This window comes from Catharus ustulatus, chromosome 1 (genome assembly GCF_009819885.2).
Source record: "Catharus ustulatus isolate bCatUst1 chromosome 1, bCatUst1.pri.v2, whole genome shotgun sequence".
Classification (NCBI taxonomy): Eukaryota; Metazoa; Chordata; class Aves; order Passeriformes; family Turdidae; genus Catharus; species Catharus ustulatus.
This window is the reverse complement of record NC_046221.1, coordinates 156677864-156699579: the sequence shown is the minus strand read 5'-3', so window position 1 is coordinate 156699579 and position 21716 is coordinate 156677864. Positions and strand designations below refer to the sequence as shown.

General features: G+C 37.5%; 1 protein-coding gene across 2 annotated transcripts in view; it reads right to left on the bottom strand.

Annotated features, from left to right (window-relative positions):
* LOC117001603 (KH domain-containing, RNA-binding, signal transduction-associated protein 3-like) overlaps positions 1-21716 on the bottom strand; it is a 96004-nt gene that overhangs the window by 12224 nt on the left and 62064 nt on the right. For both annotated transcript variants that reach the window (XM_033070044.2, XM_042779653.1), the window contains exon 7: positions 16846-16928. In XM_033070044.2, the coding sequence (XP_032925935.1) occupies positions 16846-16928 (83 nt within the window). The remainder of the gene's footprint in view (positions 1-16845; positions 16929-21716) is intronic.

Sequence of the window (21716 nt, the reverse complement as noted above, 5' to 3'; positions counted from 1 at the left end):
CCTCCTGGCACCCCGACTACCAGTGCTGGGGTGGATGTTCAAAGGAAAGGTTCCCTCTACCCACCACGCCACCGACGCCACATGGAGCAAGTGGATTGCCCTCATCACGCAACGCGCCCGCATCGGAAACCCAAATCGCCCTGGGATTTTGGAGATAATTACGAACTGGCCAGAAGGTGAAAATTTTGGTCTCGCCGATGATGAGGAGCAAGAACAAGTGAGCCGCGCTGAGGAAGCCCCACCGTATAACCAACTGCCAGCAGATGAAACATGCTACGCTCTTTTCACCGACGGCTCCTGCCGCGTCGTGGGAATGAACCGGAAGTGGAAAGCAGCCGTATGGAGCCCCACACGACAGGTTGCACAAGCTACTGAAGGAGAAGGTGGATCAAGTCAATTTGCTGAACTCAAAGCTGTTCAGCTGGCCCTGGACATTGCTGAAAGAGAGAAGTGGCCAAAGCTCTACCTTTATACTGACTCGTGGATGGTAGCCAATGCTCTGTGGGGTTGGCTGGAAAGGTGGAAAAAGGCAAACTGGCAACGTAGGGGAAAACCAATCTGGGCTGCCGACGAGTGGAAAGACATTGCCACCCGGGTAGAGAAGCTACCTGTGAAAGTTCGTCACGTGGATGCCCATGTCCCCAAGAGTCGGGCTAATGAGGAACACCAACACAACGAGCAGGTTGATCAGGCCTCAAAGATAGAGGTGTCACAAATAGACCTGGATTGGCAACACAAGGGAGAATTGTTCCTGGCTCGATGGGCCCATGACGCCTCAGGTCATCAGGGCAGAGATGCCACGTATAAGTGGGCACGAGACCGAGGGGTGGATCTAACCATGGACAGTATCTCTCAAGTCATCCATGACTGTGATACGTGCGCTGCCATCAAACAGGCCAAGCGAGTGAAGCCCCTCTGGTATGGTGGGCGTTGGTCCAAATATAAGTATGGGGAGGCCTGGCAGATTGACTACATCACACTGCCTCAGACCCGCCAAGGCAAGCGCTACGTGCTGACCATGGTGGAAGCCACCACCGGATGGTTGGAGACCTACCCTGTGCCTCATGCCACTGCTCGGAACACCATCCTGGGCCTTGAGAAACAGGTCCTTTGGAGACATGGCACCCCTGAGAGAATTGAGTCAGACAACGGGACTCATTTCAAGAACAGCCTCATAAACAGCTGGGCTAGGGAACACGGCATTGAGTGGGTGTACCACATTCCCTACCATGCACCTGCAGCTGGGAAGGTCGAACGGTGCAATGGCCTGCTTAAAACCACCTTGAAGGCACTGGGTGGGGGGACTTTCAAGAACTGGGAAAGTAATCTACCAAAGGCCACATGGTTAGTGAATACCCGAGGTTCCACTAACCGAGCAGGCCCTGCCCAATCTGAGCTCTTGGGAACACCAGATGGGGATAAGGTTCCAGTGGTACACATGAGAGGTATGCTAGGGAAAACTGTTTGGGTGAACTCTGCCTCCAGCAAAGACAATCCTGTCCGTGGGGTGGTTTTTGCTCAAGGACCAGGTTGTACCTGGTGGGTGATGCAAAAGGATGGAGAAACCCGATGCATACCCCAAGGAGACCTTGTTCTGGGGTGAACTACCTATGATACTGTGTCTGTAACTGCATGTATGTATGTAATTTAAAGGTTCTAATTTAATGTAGTATGTTAGCATGGAAAAAATTTGGGGTGGATAATGTTGTGGGTTGGCGAGGTTTAGAAATTTTTCCCATTATTATGTTAAGCTAGCCGGGATGGCTCTCCTATTAGCCGTTAAGAGCTGGAGATAAAGGACTGCTGAAGCAATGATGGCCCATTAGGGAAAGGTGGAGTCCTGCTTTTGTGTTCCGCAAGTAAGAGGACACTGGGGGTAGGAGCACACACAGCTCGCCGGCTGAACTGGAGGAGAGAGGTTCCGTTTCTCCTGTTGGGATCAGGCTTCTTGGATTTGGACTGCTAAAGCTTTCTGCTAGCTCTGAACAACTGGGAACTGGGACGCCCACGGTGAGCAGAGTTTCCTTCCTCTCACCCTTTTCTTCCACCTGGGGCGGGTGAGGTCACCTGGCCCCCTCCCCTGCCCCTGCAGCAGCCGCGACTGAGACGCCGCCCGCCCTGCTCCATCGGAGAGCCATCGGTGACTGACAAAGGGACTGGGACTGAATTCCATTCTGTTCTGTCACTGGTTTTCTTTTTTTTTCTTTCGTATAGCTGATGCTGTTTTTGTTTGTCTTGTAAATATTTCAGTAAAGAACTGTTATTCCCAACCTATACCTTTTTTTGTGCCTGCGAGTTCCTGAATTCCCTTTTCCTGGCAATACTGTCCCTTTAAACCGGGACAACTTGTAAATGTGGATATGAGACTTTTCAATTTAAAATTATAGTTGGGGAGGTTAAAAGATCTTACAAGTGTTAATGAAAAAAATGGAGATATAGGCACTGAACCAATTAATTTGTCTTATAAATTCCTTTTCATTGCCTACTGTTACCTAGTATTTCACTTTTATATCTCCAAATTCACTGATAAGAATGCAATAAAGGGTAAACTATTTGATGATTGGAGTGTTATACAGCTGCTGTGTGTGCACAAGTTCCAGTGCCTTCAAAACCAGACAGAAGAACACAAATATAAAGGCTATCATTTTAACAGGAAGAAATGACAATAGGAGCTATGTTAAAAGATGAAATCTGTAGTTGGTAGGATCCAAAAGTGTGGATGAATACCACAATCATGGCCTAAAACAGTCCTCCATTTCATAATGGTTTTTATATTTGTATTAAGACCCCTGAATGAAAACTGAAAAATTAGACATAATTCCATTATGCTTCCTTATTTCATGCAACTCTAGCTACATGCAGTCTTTTACACAGGATATGAAAAGCAAGTGCCTAAATAGTTCTTTTCCTTTTCTTTCCAACCACAGCAAGACTCAGGGCTGACAATATTTGGAAAATACTCTACGAAATGATGCTACCAGAGCAGTAGACTCTTAAACTTTTTATTTCCCTTAATGGATTTATTCTACAAGGAAAGACCTTTTCATAGAATCACCTCCTGAGTGAGAAGGAAATCACTAATATATGATCACTAGCAAATAATTACTGATATTGACAAAATGTTCCTAACATCAGATTGATTGCTAACAAAATAAACAACAGAGTGAAAATAAACAATTTATAGCCTTAACATGAATTAGCAGGTAAAGCATTTATATAAAACAAACAACACATCTCAATTACTTCTGAACTGACAAAAGACTGTTGTGCTTGAGTTGTTTGTGTTTTGGTTTGGGTTTCCTTTTTTTTCCCTTAAACTAAAAATTTGAAACTACTCAAAATTACCAGGGCAGAAAAAAAAAATACAGTTTTGGTTTGTGCAAATGCATATCTAAAAAGCCTGCATGAGTATTTTTTATTGCTGGTATAATGCTTCCTAAACATAAACTTAACCAACAGCACTTTGAAACCCACAAAGAATTATCTCTTCAAAACCATTTCCCTAAGGTTTCTCTGGTGATGAGGACCCCAGAATAAGGGACAAGTTTGAATAAGAAGTATTTCCTCCCTGCAGCAGCCAGTAATAAAAGTCTTTATTCTGAAAACAAACTGAAAACTGACATTCACTATCCTTCCACATAGTATTTATTTTAAGACTGTGATCAAGTTTAGAAGTCTATAGCAGCTGAGCTCCAATTCTGTATCTGTCAATCCTGTCAGAATGACTTTGCGGGGTCTCATTTCATAGATCTAATATATCTGTTAAACAAAAAAAAAATCAAACTGCAAAACAAATAAACATCAGAAAGGAAGAAACCTTTCACTTATACTGAAAGTATATCCCAACACATCTTTATTAACAGAAAAACCCTTCAAAATTAATACTCTGTCTGAAAAGTGTAAGGTACAATTGGAAGTAAACTTGCCCAGTGAAATTCAGTACTCCCTGCTCTAATTCATTCATGTTCTATTAATAATGTCAACATTCTCCAGTCAATTCTGTGTTTAAAAAAAAACAAAGCTTCAGCTGAGAAAACTTCAAGACTCAAAGAAAAGGGGACATAAGGAGGCCTGGGTGAAAAAACGCTAAACATTTAAAGATGAATTTTTGTTTAATTTGTTAGAGTCTGAATATTCCATGGTGTCCACAACCAAGACCAATGCTAATGGGTTTTTTTAAGTTTCTTTAGAATTACAGAAAACTCTAGTACTGTATATGAACTTTCAGCTTATAGAATTGTATTTTGTTTCAAAGCAACTGCCTGCAAAAATCAAAATTATTCAAAACACCCTACAGCAATACTAGACTTCTAAACCATACATTTTAACTCATTAACTGAGATAACTGAGATAGTTGAGGCCATTTCTGCTACAAAGACTTACATATCTACAATAAATAAGTCTTCCTGTGGACAGAAGCTATGATATATATTTTTGCTTTAAAATCATCCTTTACATTTAGACTCTTTTATATATATCTATTCTCTGACATCTTAGCTGTCTGACTGAAGACTATTAAACTTTATTTCCTTTAATGGATTTACTCTGCAAGGAAAGGCCTTTTCAAAGAATGACAGAAAGGCTTGGGTTGGAAGGGACCATAAGCATCATCTAATTCCATGGGCAGGGGAGCCTTCCACTAACCAGGGAGCTCAGGTTGCTCCTCTTCATTTCACTTTGTCTCAGAGAGGAAAAAAAATCCACAAACTCAGTTCATTTTCTTCTTTATCTTATGTGACTCACTCCTTTCACAAATAAAGGAGAAAACATGACATGGATTCTTCCTGTTTTAACCCAACAAGACTGACATGGACTCTGCTTGGAGCTCTTTTGTTTTCAGATGTGAATTGTCTTCATGAAGCCACTTTCTTTATTTTTCCTCCTTTCCTATGCATCTACTTTTTAAGATAAATAATTGGATTACATGCTGTATCCAGCCGAGTTGTCAACCATCTTCTTAACCATTGAGTAAATGGTACAAGTGCAATTAACACTGGAGTATCAGGTGTGATTCAGATCTTTTGTACACACAGACCTTTTGCTTATATCCCCTCTTTTTAACTTCTTTTATATTCCCATTCCAGCATAATGACTTCGGGTTGACAAGAGAGAACGCAGAGATAGCAAAGAAAAATTGCTTTGATTTTTCATGTCAGCATAAAAACTTGAAACCACTTAATGCTATGGAAGGATAAGAAAACAACAATAAATTTAAATATGTTGTTTCTAATTGCTGAGGGCTGGGCAGTGATCCTACAATGTTCAGAGGAAGTGTGAAATGAGGCTTAAATAGTGTAAGGCCAGAGGAAGAGTCTGTTTTCTGTGTTCAGAGAAAAAGCTTCAGACAGAAAGGAGCAAGCTCAGATTTTAGCACAGCAGCGCTGATGAAGCAGAAATGCTTCTCTACAGCTTTATTTAGTAAACTAGAGCACTGGGAAGCTTCCTGCCATTTCTCTGGAATCACTATGAGAAGTATCTGAAAATACTTTAATTTAGAGGTATTCAACATCAGCTTTCAAAGGCCCTATGAAAAATGACCTCAGTTTTCTACTAAGCAGATTTGTTTCTGAAAATATCTTGATGAACCATAATAGAACAAATGTTTATAAAAACCAAACAGGAGTAACTGCTCTACATGATGGTTGTAAGGAACTTTACCTTTTATACTTTATTAACTATTAGGTTATTATGCTAGAGATACTGGAATGAACAGAAGAGTAGTTTCAACCCAACTCTCACAGGTCCCTCACTACAAGACAGACATTGAGGTGCCAGAGTGTGTCCAGAGAAGAGCAGCAGAGTTGGGAAGGGTCTGGAAAGTCAGTCCTAAGAGGGGCAGCTGAGGGAGGTGGGAGATGGGTGTGTTTGGGTATGAGCCTGGAGAAAAGGAGGCTCAGGGGATGCCTTAGTGCTCCCTGCAGTGCCCTGAAAGGAGATTGTTCCTGGGAGGGATTGGTCTCTTCTCCCAGGCAACTAGAGACAGGATGAGAGGAAACGGCCTCAAGAGGTACCAAGGAGATTTAGGTAGGACATCATTAGAATTTATTCACTGAAAGGGTGTTCAGGCACTGGAATGAACTGCTGAGAGAGGTGGTGGAGCCACCATCCCTGGAAGTGTTTTAGAAATGTCTGGATGTGGCACTGAGTGCTGTGGTTTAATTGACAGGGTCGTGTTTGGTCAAAGACTGGACTCAGGAGGTCTGTTCCAACCTTAATGATCCTGTGATTCCATATCAGTAGAGGTCATTAGGCTATTTTTGGGACAATCTTAAAACAGGCAGATTGACCACAGAGTCCAAATGTACTTCCAGAAATGCACAAAGGTAGTAAAAATATATTGCACTTAATTCATTCAGCTGTGATTGCCATCACTATTTATATTTGATACATCTTTTAGAATGGCTATTATGACATTTCTGTGTTTGAAACAGAAGCAGTGTGGTAGGGAGCCTGCATGCTAAGGGAAGATTAAAAGGTCTCTGACTGAAAGCTTCTAGTTTACTGGAAAATCCCAGATTTAAGCACTGACAAGCCCAGTATAAGCACCAAGTGATCTGAAACTTTCTTTGGCTTCTGATGAAAAACAGCCTTGGCCAACAGTTCAGCTTCCAGTAGTGCTTATTAGGGAAAAACCAACCAAAATTTTGGCTTTTTCTTTTTTCACATGAGTATCACATGTAATTTTGATCCCTTTAGGCAGACCCACATCTTTTCTTGCACCTTGTAGATAAATTCTTAGTTAATATCCAGTTCTGCTGCTACTTAGTAGAGATTTCTTTAGTATATATTTTTACCCCTGCAGCTCAGTTTGTATCTGTCAACCAACAGAGACCCCTATGTGAATGCTTTATAAAATACAGAAAAATGACACAATTTCCCTTGTCACATCCTAAAATGTGACCTGAATGCCCTCTCAAGGATCCCCTTAGCTACCATTATTTAGGAATTACTTTTTATGGTAGAAATGAGAGATTTTACTTCTGAATACTGGAATGCCCTCAGAGGCATCTGCATTCTGGTGCTACCTACCAGGCACAGACCTACCTAAGTATTTCTAGCAGAACTCTACACAGCTGCCTGGAGCAGTTTTACCATCTGAAATGTCCAGTTATTGCTGTCTCAACTCAATTAGTCTTCCCCCACTATATTCTAATGTGCCACCTCTTAAAAGAGGAAAGGAAAATGGCAATTATAAAAGAGGTGATTGAAGCAGTTAGTACAAACAAAGTTTCTCAGGAACAGCAGCAGGAGCTACAGTTTTACTTTGAAACTATGAGCAGAACACAGCAACAACACATCCCTGAACATATGCTAACCATATTAATGTAAAAAAATCACTACATTGAATAAGAAAGTACCAGTAGAAAAACTAAAAACTCAGGTTGCATAAATTCTGCACTTTAGTTTGGCTGGTGAATTAGAACCAGGCTCCAGACACCCCACTCCTTGTCTGTCTGCTTTGCAAAGCAGGTTGTGAACTGCTATCAGAGGAAGCTGAACTTGAAATCCTTAACTGTCCACATGTGTAGTAATCATACTTCAGCTGCTAAATGGAGAAAAAAAACCATGAAACAATATTAACATCAGAAAAGGATGTTTTCTTTCCTCTCTCTCCAAACAGACACATTATTCTGGGCAATGAAAGCAGCAGGAAACAGTGAAGATCTGAGAGGTATCAGTCAAAAAATCCTTAGACTATTCACTGCAATACTGGACAGACCTGGGGTATTATTCCAGCTAATTCTTGGTCATCCCCCAAGTTCTGCATATGTTGTTGTCAGAAATCCAAAATGTTGTCACAGACTGGAGTACAAGACAGCACTGCCTCCAACACACTGTCCTCAAAAAGTGCACAGGTGCTTTGTCACCATTCCATCATCCCAAATACTGCTCCAGAAGATATACATAACACCTTATATTTTTATTTTACTGAAGGAGCACATCTTTCTAAAAATTTGAGGTTTGACCAGTTGAAATTGAAGAGCATTTGAGAGAAAAGGTATCATCCCATCCTGGTTTTATATAATTCAAAAATAATGGAAGTGCCATCGAGGAATACATTTGGTAAAAGAAAGATTAGGTTTAATTATTTTCAGGACTGCATAATCATAAGTTTTACCATGTTCAAAACCTTTCCAGTACTTCCCTTTGCACCAGCAGGGTACAAACCTTGGTTCTCCAACCACAGCAAGGCAGGACTCTTCCTCCTAAGGACAATTCTATCCATTTAAGTGCAAAGATTCATTTCCTGGCCTCGTGAGCTGCACTACCTCTATCCATATGTATGTTACAGGTGCTTCATATACATTACTCATGATAGAATTACTACAAGATAAATGTGGTTATGATGGTTACTAACACACTTCTTTTCACCAGCTACACCTGAACCATATCAAAATTGTGCTTAAAAGCACAATTTACAGCCCTCAGTATTTCTACTGAAATAAAATACAAATACAAACAATTAAGACCATTATAAAGTTTTCCTGCAATCATATCCCATTTTTAAGTTGCCCAATTAAGTAGGTATTTCCTTACCAACAAAAAAAAGTGAGATTTTTCTTCCCTTGAAAAGCAAACTGAATACAACAGGGTCCTCAGAGAGAAAACTGCAACTTTCAATTACTGCTAGTAAGCAGCCAAAGTGTGTTGACTGTCAGCAAAACAGTGTCAAATCTTCATCTACAAAAACATGTTCTGTGACAAAAATATGTTCTGAGTTGATGCAGTCTGATTTCTCATTCAGCTAATAGGCACTGGCTTCCAAGTGTGAGTTTCCAGAGAAGTCCCTTCTTCACCCCACTCCAGGAGAAAAAAAAGTCTTCCCTATATGTATCTATGTGCCATTCTCTAGTCTGCAAATGTAAACATAAGATGTCCTTTCTCTAGTCTGAAGAGAATAGGTAGTCTCTTTTCCTTATGTTCCCATCTCTTAATCAAACTGCTGGGAAGTCAATTACTATGTGAGCAGTTTGAGGAGTCCTTCCTAAATGAATAACTTTAATTTGTAAGATTGATTATCCTTGTTCAGTCTCCAAAGCCCACATATCCAGCACCATTTCTAATGCATCCTGCTGGATATTCTCCCTTTCCCTTTGTTACCTCCATCCTCTAAACTTTAAGAATCTTATTTTTAAAATAAACTGTAATTAATTTGAAGCCTTCAAATAATTAAGATATTTTAAACTATGACTGATTCCACAAGTTACACTAACAGGTACAATACAGTATTTCATATTTAAAAAATATTGCCCTTCAATGATTTTTATTTTTTGGGGTTTTTGGTTTTTTTTGTTTTTTTTTTTTTGTTTGGTGTTTTTTTTTTTTTTTTTTTTTTTTTTTTTTTTTTTTGTATTTTGGACTTGGAAGATCCACTTTGACCTTTCTTTTCCTTGTGTTTTTACTGCATAATCAGTCAAGGAAAAAAATTCAAAATCCTACCAACTACTAATCCTCTTTAATTGTATTGCAGAATTCAACCACTCAGTTTAAGATGCTGTAAAATCACCTAAGTAAAATTAAACCAACCATGCAAAATTAATAGAATTTTATGAAATAATGAGTTTTCTTGATTCTTCAATATTTTTAATTTGATGTTACTATTTTTGTACTACTATAGCACCTGCATATTAGTTTTCTCTAACAGTTTTCTACATTTATTTTCAAATGCATTTTTACTTGTTTCATAAATATGGAGGCACACAGTTAAATTTAATAGCAAAATCATGAAGAAGACCAAATTAATTTTATTGATTATAATTAGTACAGATGAAGAGTAATCCTAACATTTATTAAATAGTGAAGCCATCTACCAGTACCACAAGGATTCAAAAAACCTTTTCCAGTTTAATGAGTGCACCATGAGATATGATTGTGTTTTTTCTATCACTACAGCTGAATAACCTTAGTCTTATTCCTTTTTACTGAAATTTCAGACCCAATTTCTACAAACCAATTCAAAGAATTAAAATTTCACAATTAAAAATATGCTAATGAGGCACTTCTGGATAGTTTACCTCCTCACATCTCAACATGTAATCAAAAGGAAAACATCTATTTAAACCTGAAAAATTAGATCTGAAAAACTGCAGTAAATAATCTCTTTCAATAATATAAGCACAAAAATTAAGCAGGAAATCACATGCCAGGATTTTCATTTAAAAGCTACATTTGCTTATTTATGCTAATGCTTTAAGGCTTTATTTTGCAGAATTATAACCTTCAGTACACTCTGGTACATACCAGGTGTTCATAAACAGCAACACAAAATGCCAACCCTCTGCACAATCCTCAGAAATCAAACTCCTGCAGACTGATTTGATTTATAAGTCAAAGCATGAAATGCAAACAGCTACAAGCATTAAAATGGAGAGAATTACATCTTGGAAAACTACAGTAACAGACACTCGTTTGCATATAATGCATATTTATACATCCTGGAAATGCATGATTGCTGACAAACTCAACAATGCAAATTTAAAACACTGAGCATCACCAACAAACTGTTAGCAATTAACTTTCAAATACCAACAGCAACATCTCCATAAGCCAATTTCAAATCCATATGCTCAGCTCTTCATGAAAATCCTCCTATTAAACAGGAATGTCATAATCTTGTGTGACTACTAAGCATAGTTTCAAAAAACACCTGAAAATTTGAGCTCCTAGTGGGAAATGAGGAGGGTATTTCCAAGAGCTGCATACTAGGAATCAGCTTCTCTTATAACTAAAGTGCCTCTGGAGTAACATAAAAAGCAGTACTTAGAGATTTGAAGGATTTTAGCAAACCAATTTAGATGTATTCTTCAGGCATGAGTTGAACAATGGCCACTGCTGGATTTCAAGATGTTTTTCCAAGTCCTTTTCAACCCAACATCCAGTTCTCCATTGTGAGGTAACTACCACAAGCTACCAAACAAAATTCCTGAAACCTTTCACACCACAGGGTTTTTGTGCATAATCTTTCCTATTACAAAACTTTTCTGTCTTGAATCAGTCACTTTTGAAATAAATGGTAAATAAGGTCATGGATGATAAAGGAGGTTCAGGGGGAACCTTATCACTCTCTACCTGAAAGGAAGTTGTGGAAAGGTCTGTCTGCCTTGTGAGGAATATTGGATATTGGGAAAAATTCCTGCACTGAAAGATGGTCAGGCACTGAAACAGGCTGCCCAAGAAACAGTGAAAAATCTTTAAAGGAGTCTGGATGTGGCACCTGGGGACATGGTTTGGTGGTGAACATGGTGGTGCTGGGTAAGTGATAATTTTATTTGGTGTTATTTGGTCTTTTCCAACCTGAGCAATTATATAATTCACAACACCACACTTTTACTTGCCTAGGACTTTCCATAGGGAGAGTTATGCTTTTATACATTTAAGTAAACGACCTAACAAAGTTGCAGCATTCAATTCTTACTTCCCAACACATCAACAATAACCACAGAATGATTTAGTGGCACTGAATAAACTTAGGTCTACTAAAGAGAATTTGCCAGCTCCCTCAACCCAGATTAGGTTAACTGTGTGGCTCCATGGCTCACAAGAAATTAGCAGAAATTTGAATTTATCACATTTTGGGATGATTGGAAGTGATAGCAATTATTGTTAGATATGCACAAAGAGCAGTTGAGAAACGCTATTTAAGCCAATGGCAAAATAGTTGTTGCCAAGAGAAATCTATAGCACTAACTAGGTAAATGTGGAAACCACAGAACAATGCAGAAAACTTTAAACAAATCCAGCAATTTCTATTTCTCCAAGTCCTAATTTTTATGTGTGTTTGTATCAAATTCTGCAACAGAGTGAAGGTGAGACCGCCTCAACTGAAGATCTAAAATACTTTTTAAATTATGCATTATAATTAAACACAAAATAACATTTCTACATAAATGACTCAATCTTGTCCCTGACCAGACACTGGCACATGGTAACAGAAAGTGTTCTCATAGTTTAGGCTTATGATCTCTGCTGTAGGCTGAAAAATAAATCTAGAAAAAGCTTTTTTACCTTTTTTTTTTTTTTCTTCTAGGAAGAGTATCCCACTTTAAATTCCAGCAAACAAGCCTGAAGAAGTTCTTTGAAACTTCTGAGTGCGTGAAGCAGACAGATGGGGTTTGTCCGCATTCTTTTTTTGCTCTACAGTAACTGTGTTAGCCATTCTCTCTCAGTAGTAAACCCAAAAGCACACAGTAAACCCCCTAATGCTACTGGAGAGGTAACAAACCCAGCCCCCTTTCTCAGCAACCTTGCCACATAATCTGGATTTCAGCTCCAAAGCTCGTTCCCTGGCATGTTAACTCTCTGCAGCATCTGTCACTGCTATGAATGGTTGATCACAAGTACCTCTGTAGTCATCTCAATGCCATTAAGCAGATGGCAGCGCTAAATCCGAATGATGTACTACATCTCCCTGGTGGACTTTGTTTCCATACACCACCATTATTCTACAATTCCTCAGTGATAAATCTTATGTATTCTAGAGAACATTAAACAGTGAGCTGACAGCGACAATTGATTTATTAGCATCCATTTCCCTTTGCCATATTATTGTCCTCGCAAACACTTGTGCAGATCATCTATGGAGCCACTAAGGGACCAAAAGCACTCTGGCTCAATTTGAATCCTATTTCAGAGATTTAAAATAACTAGATTTTTTTTCATGCTGAAAATTTTTAAACTACAGTTTTAAATGAAGATTGAACTAAATCCTCCTGATTCCTCCACAACACTATTAGGTGAATTTTCATAATAAAATTGGTCTAGCATCAACACCAGGCTATTAAAGCACTTTCTGCAATAAATCCAAGTAAGTAATTATAATACTAGACAGGCTTGGGAAGTCCTTTGAGAGTGAGGTAAGTTGTAGAAGGATGCATACATGCTGGTGACAAATTTACAGGTGTCTGACATAGCAAATAGCACCAGGAGTCATGAGTTTGGCTTTCACAATAACAATTAATATTTTACCATAAAATCCTGAAAAGGTTTTTTGGTACAAAACTGCACACAGGACATTAATACATATGTATATAGGAGAAATTTTATGAAGGAATGTCTGACTACAGAACATCATGCAACCCTAAAGCCTGATTGCATACTGGGGCACAAAGTGGTAGGAGAAGGTATGGCTTTAAACTAAAAGAGGAGAGATTTAGATTAGCTATTGGGCAGAAATTCTTTACTGTGAGGGTGGTGAGGCACTGGCAGAGGCAGCCCAGAGAATTTGTGAATGATCCATCCCTGGAAGCGTTCAAGACCAGGCTGGATGGAGCTTGGAGCAACCTGGTCTACTGGAAGTTGTTCCAACCCCCTGTCATGGGCAAGAACTGAATTATGTTTGAGGTCCTTTCCAACCCAAACTATTCTGTGATTCTATGAAGCCTTTGCTACCCTCTGATTTCCAGAAATTTCAAACTATTTTTTAAAATTTAGATTGTTTTGGTTTTTTCATAACAAGACTAAACAAGACTAAACAATCCAGTTGATTAAACATCCCAGTTTATACTGATAAAATTATCTAACAATCCCTCTGCAAAAAACTGTACATGTAATTTAATCTTCTAAAAATCAATTAGGTATCTAGTAAAGCACACTACAGCTTCAAGGGATATTTTAAGTCTTTTCTACCATAAAAAATAATTCTGTTAAAGGATATCCTGAAGCACTATTTGGGGTTTTGTTGCATGAACAAGCAACAGTGGATAATAAAATGTTCTAAAGGAAAACAACATTTTTTTATAGGATTACAGGGCATTAAGACAGATGAGAACTCGGAAAACTCTCATGTTTCTCTCTCTATTAGTGCTGTGGCAGGTTTTAACTCATCAGATTGCCAGACACAAGAAGGATACAGTCTCACACAATGTCAAATAAAATACCATTCAACTTCAAACCACTCATGATTTGGTATCAGCAAGTAGTTAGTACATAAAATGGAATAATTTATTTGAAGAATAAACAAAGTCTCAATCCGTTTAATGTACACAGAAATACAGTTTTCTATTCTTCATATCTAAACATGTCACTCATCCTAATCCAACTCAGATTTGGCCATTTCTGGGAAATACACTTGAAATGTCCAGATTAAAATTCAATAAAGGAGAGTCACACTGTGTTGTGCTGAAGATTGAATTTGGAGAATGCACTCCTTTGCACCTACAGTAAAAGAACCTCTGTCATGCAACCTCATAGAGATCTCCAAATTCCTAAAAATGTTTTAGATTCTATTGCAAGTTTCTATCTTTAGCAGAGGAATCACTAAAGAAGTAAAATTTTTACAACAAAAATGAAAATTTTAACTGTTTCCACCATATCACACCTTGTACACTCGTGAGCATTAAGCCCTGTTCCTGCACTCAAAATTACTCATATACTAAAAACTACTGTAAGTAATTTGATAAGCCAACTGATTTTCAGGTTACTAGCTATTTCTTAGATTTCCTCTTTAATATACAGTATCACTAATATCACAGTACTTCTAGAGATATCAGTATCAGAAGACATGCTAGAAATACTATTACTTCAAGATCACTATTTTCAATTTAGAAAAGGAAAGAGTAAGTTATTTCCACAAGCTGGTCACCAAATGATGCATTTTAAACACATCACTGCTCTCCATGTGCAAATGCAGTTTCTTTCCATGTTTTATGAGGGCAAAAAGTCAAGAATAAATAAGGCTAAACTATGGAAACAATGCAGTGTGCTCTAATTCCCTTCAGAGTAAGGGCATTGTAATACACCTAAATATGATAAGTATCTCATTGTGCTTACAGGATGATATTTTGCAATATGGGCTACTACTTGATATTCAGATTAAAGACAGGAATGCTGGTCTAGGTAGCTCAGATGGCTGTTTATAGTTATTACCTTTTGCCTGCCAATACAATCCTAAAAATCTTTCTGCTAAGCCAGAAAATATGCCAGAAAATGAGTGCTGATATCCTCTGAGAAACATGCAAATGAATAATTTCTTGTCTTCTTTTACCACAGAGTGTTTAATAAAATTAGGGGGGAAAAGTCAAGTAATCATTAGCGGGTAATAAATTTGTTAAAATCTAACAATATATGTATTGTGATGCTACAGGTAAAATACAAAGTAAAGCAATTATTTTATGAAATATCTCCTTTAGACAGCTAAGCCTGTGCACATATATCTAAGAATATTATACATATTCTTACGTATAAATCCTTTACAAGAGCAATTCCTTTACATTGAGTAATTTCAAGAGATTTGCTTTTTTCCTAATTTTAGTTCAAAGGAAGAAAATCGTAGTGAAAATCTTCTTAATGTGGAAAAAAAATCAAATCCAAGTAATGTTTAATTTTGGCTCAGGCAAATGACTTTGTAATGAAGTCCAAATGTTTGTGTGCAATAAACCCATTTACCAACAGTACAAGCAAGAAGGCAGAACAGAATTGCCAACATAAAAGTTGAGGACTACTTTGGCAACTGTCTTTGGGGAAAAAAAATCCATTACCAGCAACTGTTCTCAAAATGTAACATTCTATAGAGTCTCAAATTTTGAAGGTTATACACTTCAGATTTCTTAAGTCATATTTTTATCAAGCTTAGAGTCTGTTGGAGCCAAGTATCAGACACAAAGGTAATTTCATTATTTTAGTTCTCAGCAATAATGACACTTGAACTTTCCACTATGCTTTCTCACATTGACTAAGTTGTTGAGCACAGAAAAATATTCATTTACACAACAAAACTGAAGATGGGTGTGAAAACACCAGAGCAGAACAGATGCCAGGTATAAACAGCTTTGTTGTCAACTTTGCTGTGAACAGTTCTGTACTGTTTTAGACAAAGCTGCATTGTAAATCTTTCATATTTAGCAAAAGGTAGAACAAATCTGCCTCAAATACATGGTTCAGTTTAATTCACCACTAAGGATTTATTAACAGGAACCTCAGTAACCCTACCTCAGAGTCAGGTCATAACTTTGCCATAAAATTTTGGGACATTGTCAAAGACATTAAAACATCTACTATTGAGCAAATTATGAATGCTTGGTTTGAAAGATAAAGAATGAAAATAAATTACAACTCAGTAAAAGGTGGACAGAAGTTCTGTTTCCAGACAGGCACACTGGAAACACCCAGAAGTGGAAATGATCATCCAAGTTGCTAAATTTGTAATGGGATTTTTGCCATAAAGTTCAAACTACATAAAGGAAGCACTTCGTACTTCACAGCATGTTTCCCATCATTGGGTCACATTGTTATTCATGGAGCCAAACAGTGACTCCTTCGAAGAAAGCAAAATTAAATTAAAAAAAAAAAAATAAAAGATCAAAGGAGCTTAGAAATACTGTTGAAAATAAAGGAAAGGGAAGGAAAACAAATGGCAAGAGATTCAAATTGTCACAAGACGTTCTAAAGAGTAAAAAAACCTGACAGGTGTACTTTTCTTACAGTGAAATACAGGTAAAATCTGGAATATAACTTTACAAAAGTAGTAAGAAAATTTAATCAGTTGTGTTTCAGGAAATTTAGTACTTTCTATAAGGTTGTCTTTTTCTTCCCTCTCCCCTCCTTACCCACTCCTCCCTCCCATAATGAATCTGAATTAAATTTCTATGAATTTCCTTTTGAAAACTTTGATTTAGGATTTGGTATCACAAGAATTGCAACAAGTTTTCAGTTCTGTTTCTTTTCAGCCATTCAGGAATTTAACTTTTATACTTATGTGATAGTAAAGGCAAGTAACATGGGGTTATTTCCAAAATCTTCTGATAAAATTGTTTGCTGTTTAAGATGAAATTGAAAAACTCTAAGTAAAATTAACTGGCCAATTACAGAATTTTTCAAATCTAGTTATAGTTTGATTTGGAGGCTTACCTTTGTGCTTGAGTGCTATAGCTGTTATCATAGGAATCATAGCTTTGTTCATCATAAGCAGCTCCATAGCCATCATCATACTCCTGAAATGAAACAAAAGATGAAACATGAACTTCAAGCACACTCCAGAAACAGAGCAGTGACTTAGTTCTATGTGTGAAAGACAACACTCCTGAAATTTGGGTATAACATGTGTACACCATGAAGTGGCAAAATCTTGAGACTACTTCTCTCCATAAACATTAGACTATAATTTTTTAAAAGGCATTTGAAGCTATTGGCAATGTGCTTCAAAAATATGTTTTTTTAGTTAACACTGGCTTGTGCAGATTACAGCACAAACATTTAACGTCTCCATGTTCTTGAGTTTGAGTGAACTACTGATCTTCAAGAAAGCTCTGGGGAGCATCCCAGGAATCAAAACATCTGAATAAATATTGTACAATTGACTTAGGTAGCTGACTTATTTCTGGACAATAAATTCAATATTCTATGTAAATTTGGATAGGAAAGAACTTCCCTCTGAATACTCTGCAACTTGTGGGAGTTTAGCACGCACAAGAAAGTAGAAGTAAGGATTTCTTCCTTCTCTCCACATTATTCACACTATTTAAGTATATACTGTAATACTTTTCCCAAATCAGTGCTGAATTTGAACACAAATTTGAACAAACTACTAACCCCATATAGAAGTTTAGGATAAAAAGAAGTGACAGTGATTGCATGTTTTCACAGAGAAGGATGAGCTACAGAAATCTGAAGAACTGTCATCAATTTACTATTTTGTCCAATAATACACCTAACTGAGCTAAACCCAGGAAAAGCAGAAATAGTTCATCCACTGCATTGGTTACTGGGATTTAAAGATTGTGATTTCCTGTCTAAATATGCCAAAGACCTCAATGGATTTTTAGGATTATGTTGCCAGATGAGAATGACCTAATGAGAAGACACTGTGAAGACTGGAGGATCATTCTTCATATCCATATGTGCATGTGTGTGTATATATAAATAAAAATGGTGTTTTCTGAATAAGTGTGTATCCAGTCCTGGAAATTAAAGGATAAAACCTCATGAAAGACCCACCATTTCCACTAAAAGGGATGTTTAAGAATCTTTCAGCAATGACAGAAAACAAAACCAACAATTAATATCAACCCAGATAGGAATGACAAATATGGATTGTCTAACTCTAGTAGAAAACATCTCCAATGATGGGAATCTGACAGTTTTCTATAGCAGAAGACAGTGACATCCTCAAAACAACTGAAAGGAAACCTAATTTTCTATGAGTTTTTAGCAAGTTTTCCAGTTATTTGAAATTGCTTTTCTGGAAAACAGGCAACCTGCCTATCAACAGAGCTTCTCCACTGCCAGACCAGTGCACATGAATGTTTCCAGCAGTGACTGGGAGAAGGGTGTCTGTGAGCATTTGCCAGCACAGTTGAGTGAGTTTATTCATTGGTTTGGAAGAAGAAACTAGGGTTCTTTCAACTGTCAGCTGCACGGAGATCCATTAATAAATAGGCACTCTTAAAACAAAATGCATTTTCTCTTTCAGTAATTCACTGCCCTGAAACTAAAAATTAAAACAGACTCTTAGGATTTTCTTGCCCATCAGATATGGCTTTTTCCTTGATAAGCCACAGACTAAACCCCAACCCCACTGCCTCCTGCAGTTATTCCAAACAGTCATTTTATTACTTATTGATGCAATACACAGACATCTGCTAACAATACAGACCCTGACCAACAGCAGAAGCTGCCTGAGTCCATTTCTTTGCTCTGTTCCAGAACATTTATATGACATTTGGTCTCCTCTCACAGACTCTTCAAGCTGTGAACCAGCCATCCCTAAGAGAGGTTTCCAAACTTCAAACTGGGCACATCCAGCAGTGGCAACAAATGAAAGCAGAGGACTGAAATTAACCTTTTAATGTGTTAGGAAGCTTTGCCCCTAAGGAATTATTAGAGACCTCTTGAGCAATCAGTGCTCTCATTCACATTTATGTTAACTATTTCACTGAGAAAATAGATCATGAAAGAAAGATGGTAAGAGACAACTTTAAAGTCACAGTATTTCTATGACTTCTTGAAAACAGAGGAACAAATTAAATTTGAAATGAGAAGATCCTTCGTAAGATGTTCAGCAGAAAAAAAGGAAAATTCAGGGAAGGTCCATTCTGTATCAGACTGAACTATTTTTTTAATCAAAAAAGAGAATTAAAATTTTTCTTCCAGAGATTTTTTGGCCAGGATTCATCACTGTTCACCTCTTCATGTGTTAATAATCTGACAACTGCTGAAATTAAGTCCTGCATTAGGATACTGTTCATGGTGGCTCATAGAAGCCTTGTATGGAAAGATTTATGGTTTGTGGTTTATATGTGGGACTCCTGTCAGAATTAAAATCAATCATCAACCTGAGCTTTTGAGATGACTATAATCTGTATAAATAGATCAATTATCTTTTATTGGTGTGTTTCATAGAATCACAGAATGGTTTGGGGTGGAAGGAACCATAATGATCATCTTGTTCCATCCCCTGTCATGGACAGGGACACATTCCACGTGTCCAAACTAGAGTAGGTTGCTCAGAGTCCCATCCAACCTGACCTTGAACACCTACAGAGATGGGGCAGCCACAACTTCTCTGGGCAGTCTGTGCCAGAGCTTCACCACCCTCACAGGAAATAAATTTTCCCTAATATTTACAGTTACAAATCTCAAAAGTTTACACTTAAAACCAAGATAAATATGTGAAACATGCTCCAAAAATAAAATGGGGTTGCTCTCAATAGCTTGTTCTGTTAAGAAATAAGAGATTCAAATTCCAAAATATGTCTTTGTATGATTCCTTTGAAGTAGCAATTAGGCAGGAGCAGTTAAAGTATGTTTCAGAGCTTTCCCTGAACTAGGTCTGACAGTATTTGCTCTTAGTCATGCAGTATTTGAAAACTTTCTCTTTCAGGAGGTTACAAATAATGTCAACCAAGACAGTTTTTTTTACATTTTAAATTAAATCCATGCTACTTGAGTGTGTTCATTTTGAAGCAGACCTCTAGTGGCTTCAGTTTTCTTTGACTTTATTTAGTATTTAGGTGAAATATACTTGGTCATCTGGCATGTTACAATGCTATAAAATATATGCTAACTTAAATGAAAATAGCTATCTTTTTACACATATATAATGAAAATGGACAGAACTGAACTTAAATGCACAGAAAGCCTGTACTAAAGTACATCTTGGTACTAAGTACATTCTACTAAGCTCAAGCATTACTATACAGATTTCTTTCTATGTAATAACAAAAGAATTATACCTTCATAAGAACCTTCTCATTACAGTTTTCCTGCTGATTTTTGGGCATTTTTAAAGTACTTATGAAAGCATTCACTTTTATATTTAAAGCCATTATTCTTCTTCACATGGACGACAGTGTCTGTATTCCTTCCACCTATGAAACGCAACACAATGGACTTCTCTCTCTATTCATACTACATGTCTATCTCCCATAGTTCATCTCCCACTTCAAAACCCAAAAGCTCACACCACATCATGTCTTCATTCCACGAACAGAAGCCTTTTCATTGTTATTATTCCACTTTTCAGGATAACCTAGAAAACCTAACTCTTCTCAGATTAGTCTGATCAAAAGACAGCAAGTACGCTGAACAGTCTGGGCTTACAGCAGAAGTGGAGTGGGGGAAGGACCTGAAAAAGCTGAAGTCGTTTTAAACTACAAGTATTTATCACCCAACATTTGAAGTATCCACCAGGAAGGTATCAAGAGCAAATGTCTTCACTTCTGGCTTAAGAATCTTCCCCCAAAGTAACAGAAAAGCTGGTGTTACAACACAGATCATACAAAAATAATATGAAATTACTCTGTAAATTCTCAAAGCTTATTAATAAAGTCCTTTATTAAGCCAACCTATAAGTGTTTCTACTTAAACAGAGCTTCTGCCTGCAGTGGTCTCAGTGATGGGGCCCACAGGTGAAATAAATCCAAAGAGCAGTACTGGTAGCTGTAATTGCTCTGTGTAAAGTACAGACATTTTTCATTAATAGAATCAAAGGCAATGTGTAAATATGCACTCTTCAAATATATTAAGGTACTATCATGGGTCAAAAAATGATAAAAGCAATCTTTGCCAAAATCTCTGCATTTCCCAAAACATCATAAATCATGCTAAGCCTTGCTCATCAGTGCTTTTTAATTACAGCAGTACTCTGAACAAACCCTTGCAAGTGGAGAACAGGAAATGGTGGTTTTAAATTGTAATCTGCTGGTAGTGACAATGACAGACTACTGTTTGGACCCTCTTTAAGGAAAAAAAACAACCTTTCAAAGAGCAACACAGAGAAACAGGAAGAAGGAAGAGGGTACAAGTGGCCTTTAACAAAAAGGCCATTTGCAGAACTGGGAAAAAAAGATAATGAAATCAATAAGAAATCAATTTTCCACCTGTTCCCATCTAAGGAAATCCATCCAAGGAAAAAAATAAGGCCGTTACCACTACAGCTAAAATGTTTTCTTTTTTTCTTTTTACAGTTTCTTTTCCTCATAATTCTCTGAAATACTTACACAACTACTTTACCCCAGAACACTGGAGGAACATATTCCTTTGTGATAAAAACTATCAAATTAAAAAAAAAAAAAAAAGTTTGTGGAGAGATTAACTTGAAGGAGAAAACACAAAACAACATCAGTGCAGTGCAATGAACTTCTTTTGGCAAATTAGAAATATAAAGGGAAGGAACAGCCATTTTGGTACATGGGAATAACATCCCCCCTCATTTAATCAACAGGGAATATGGGGCAATCAACACAAATATGGGTAGCTACAACCATCTGAAGTCTGAGTGC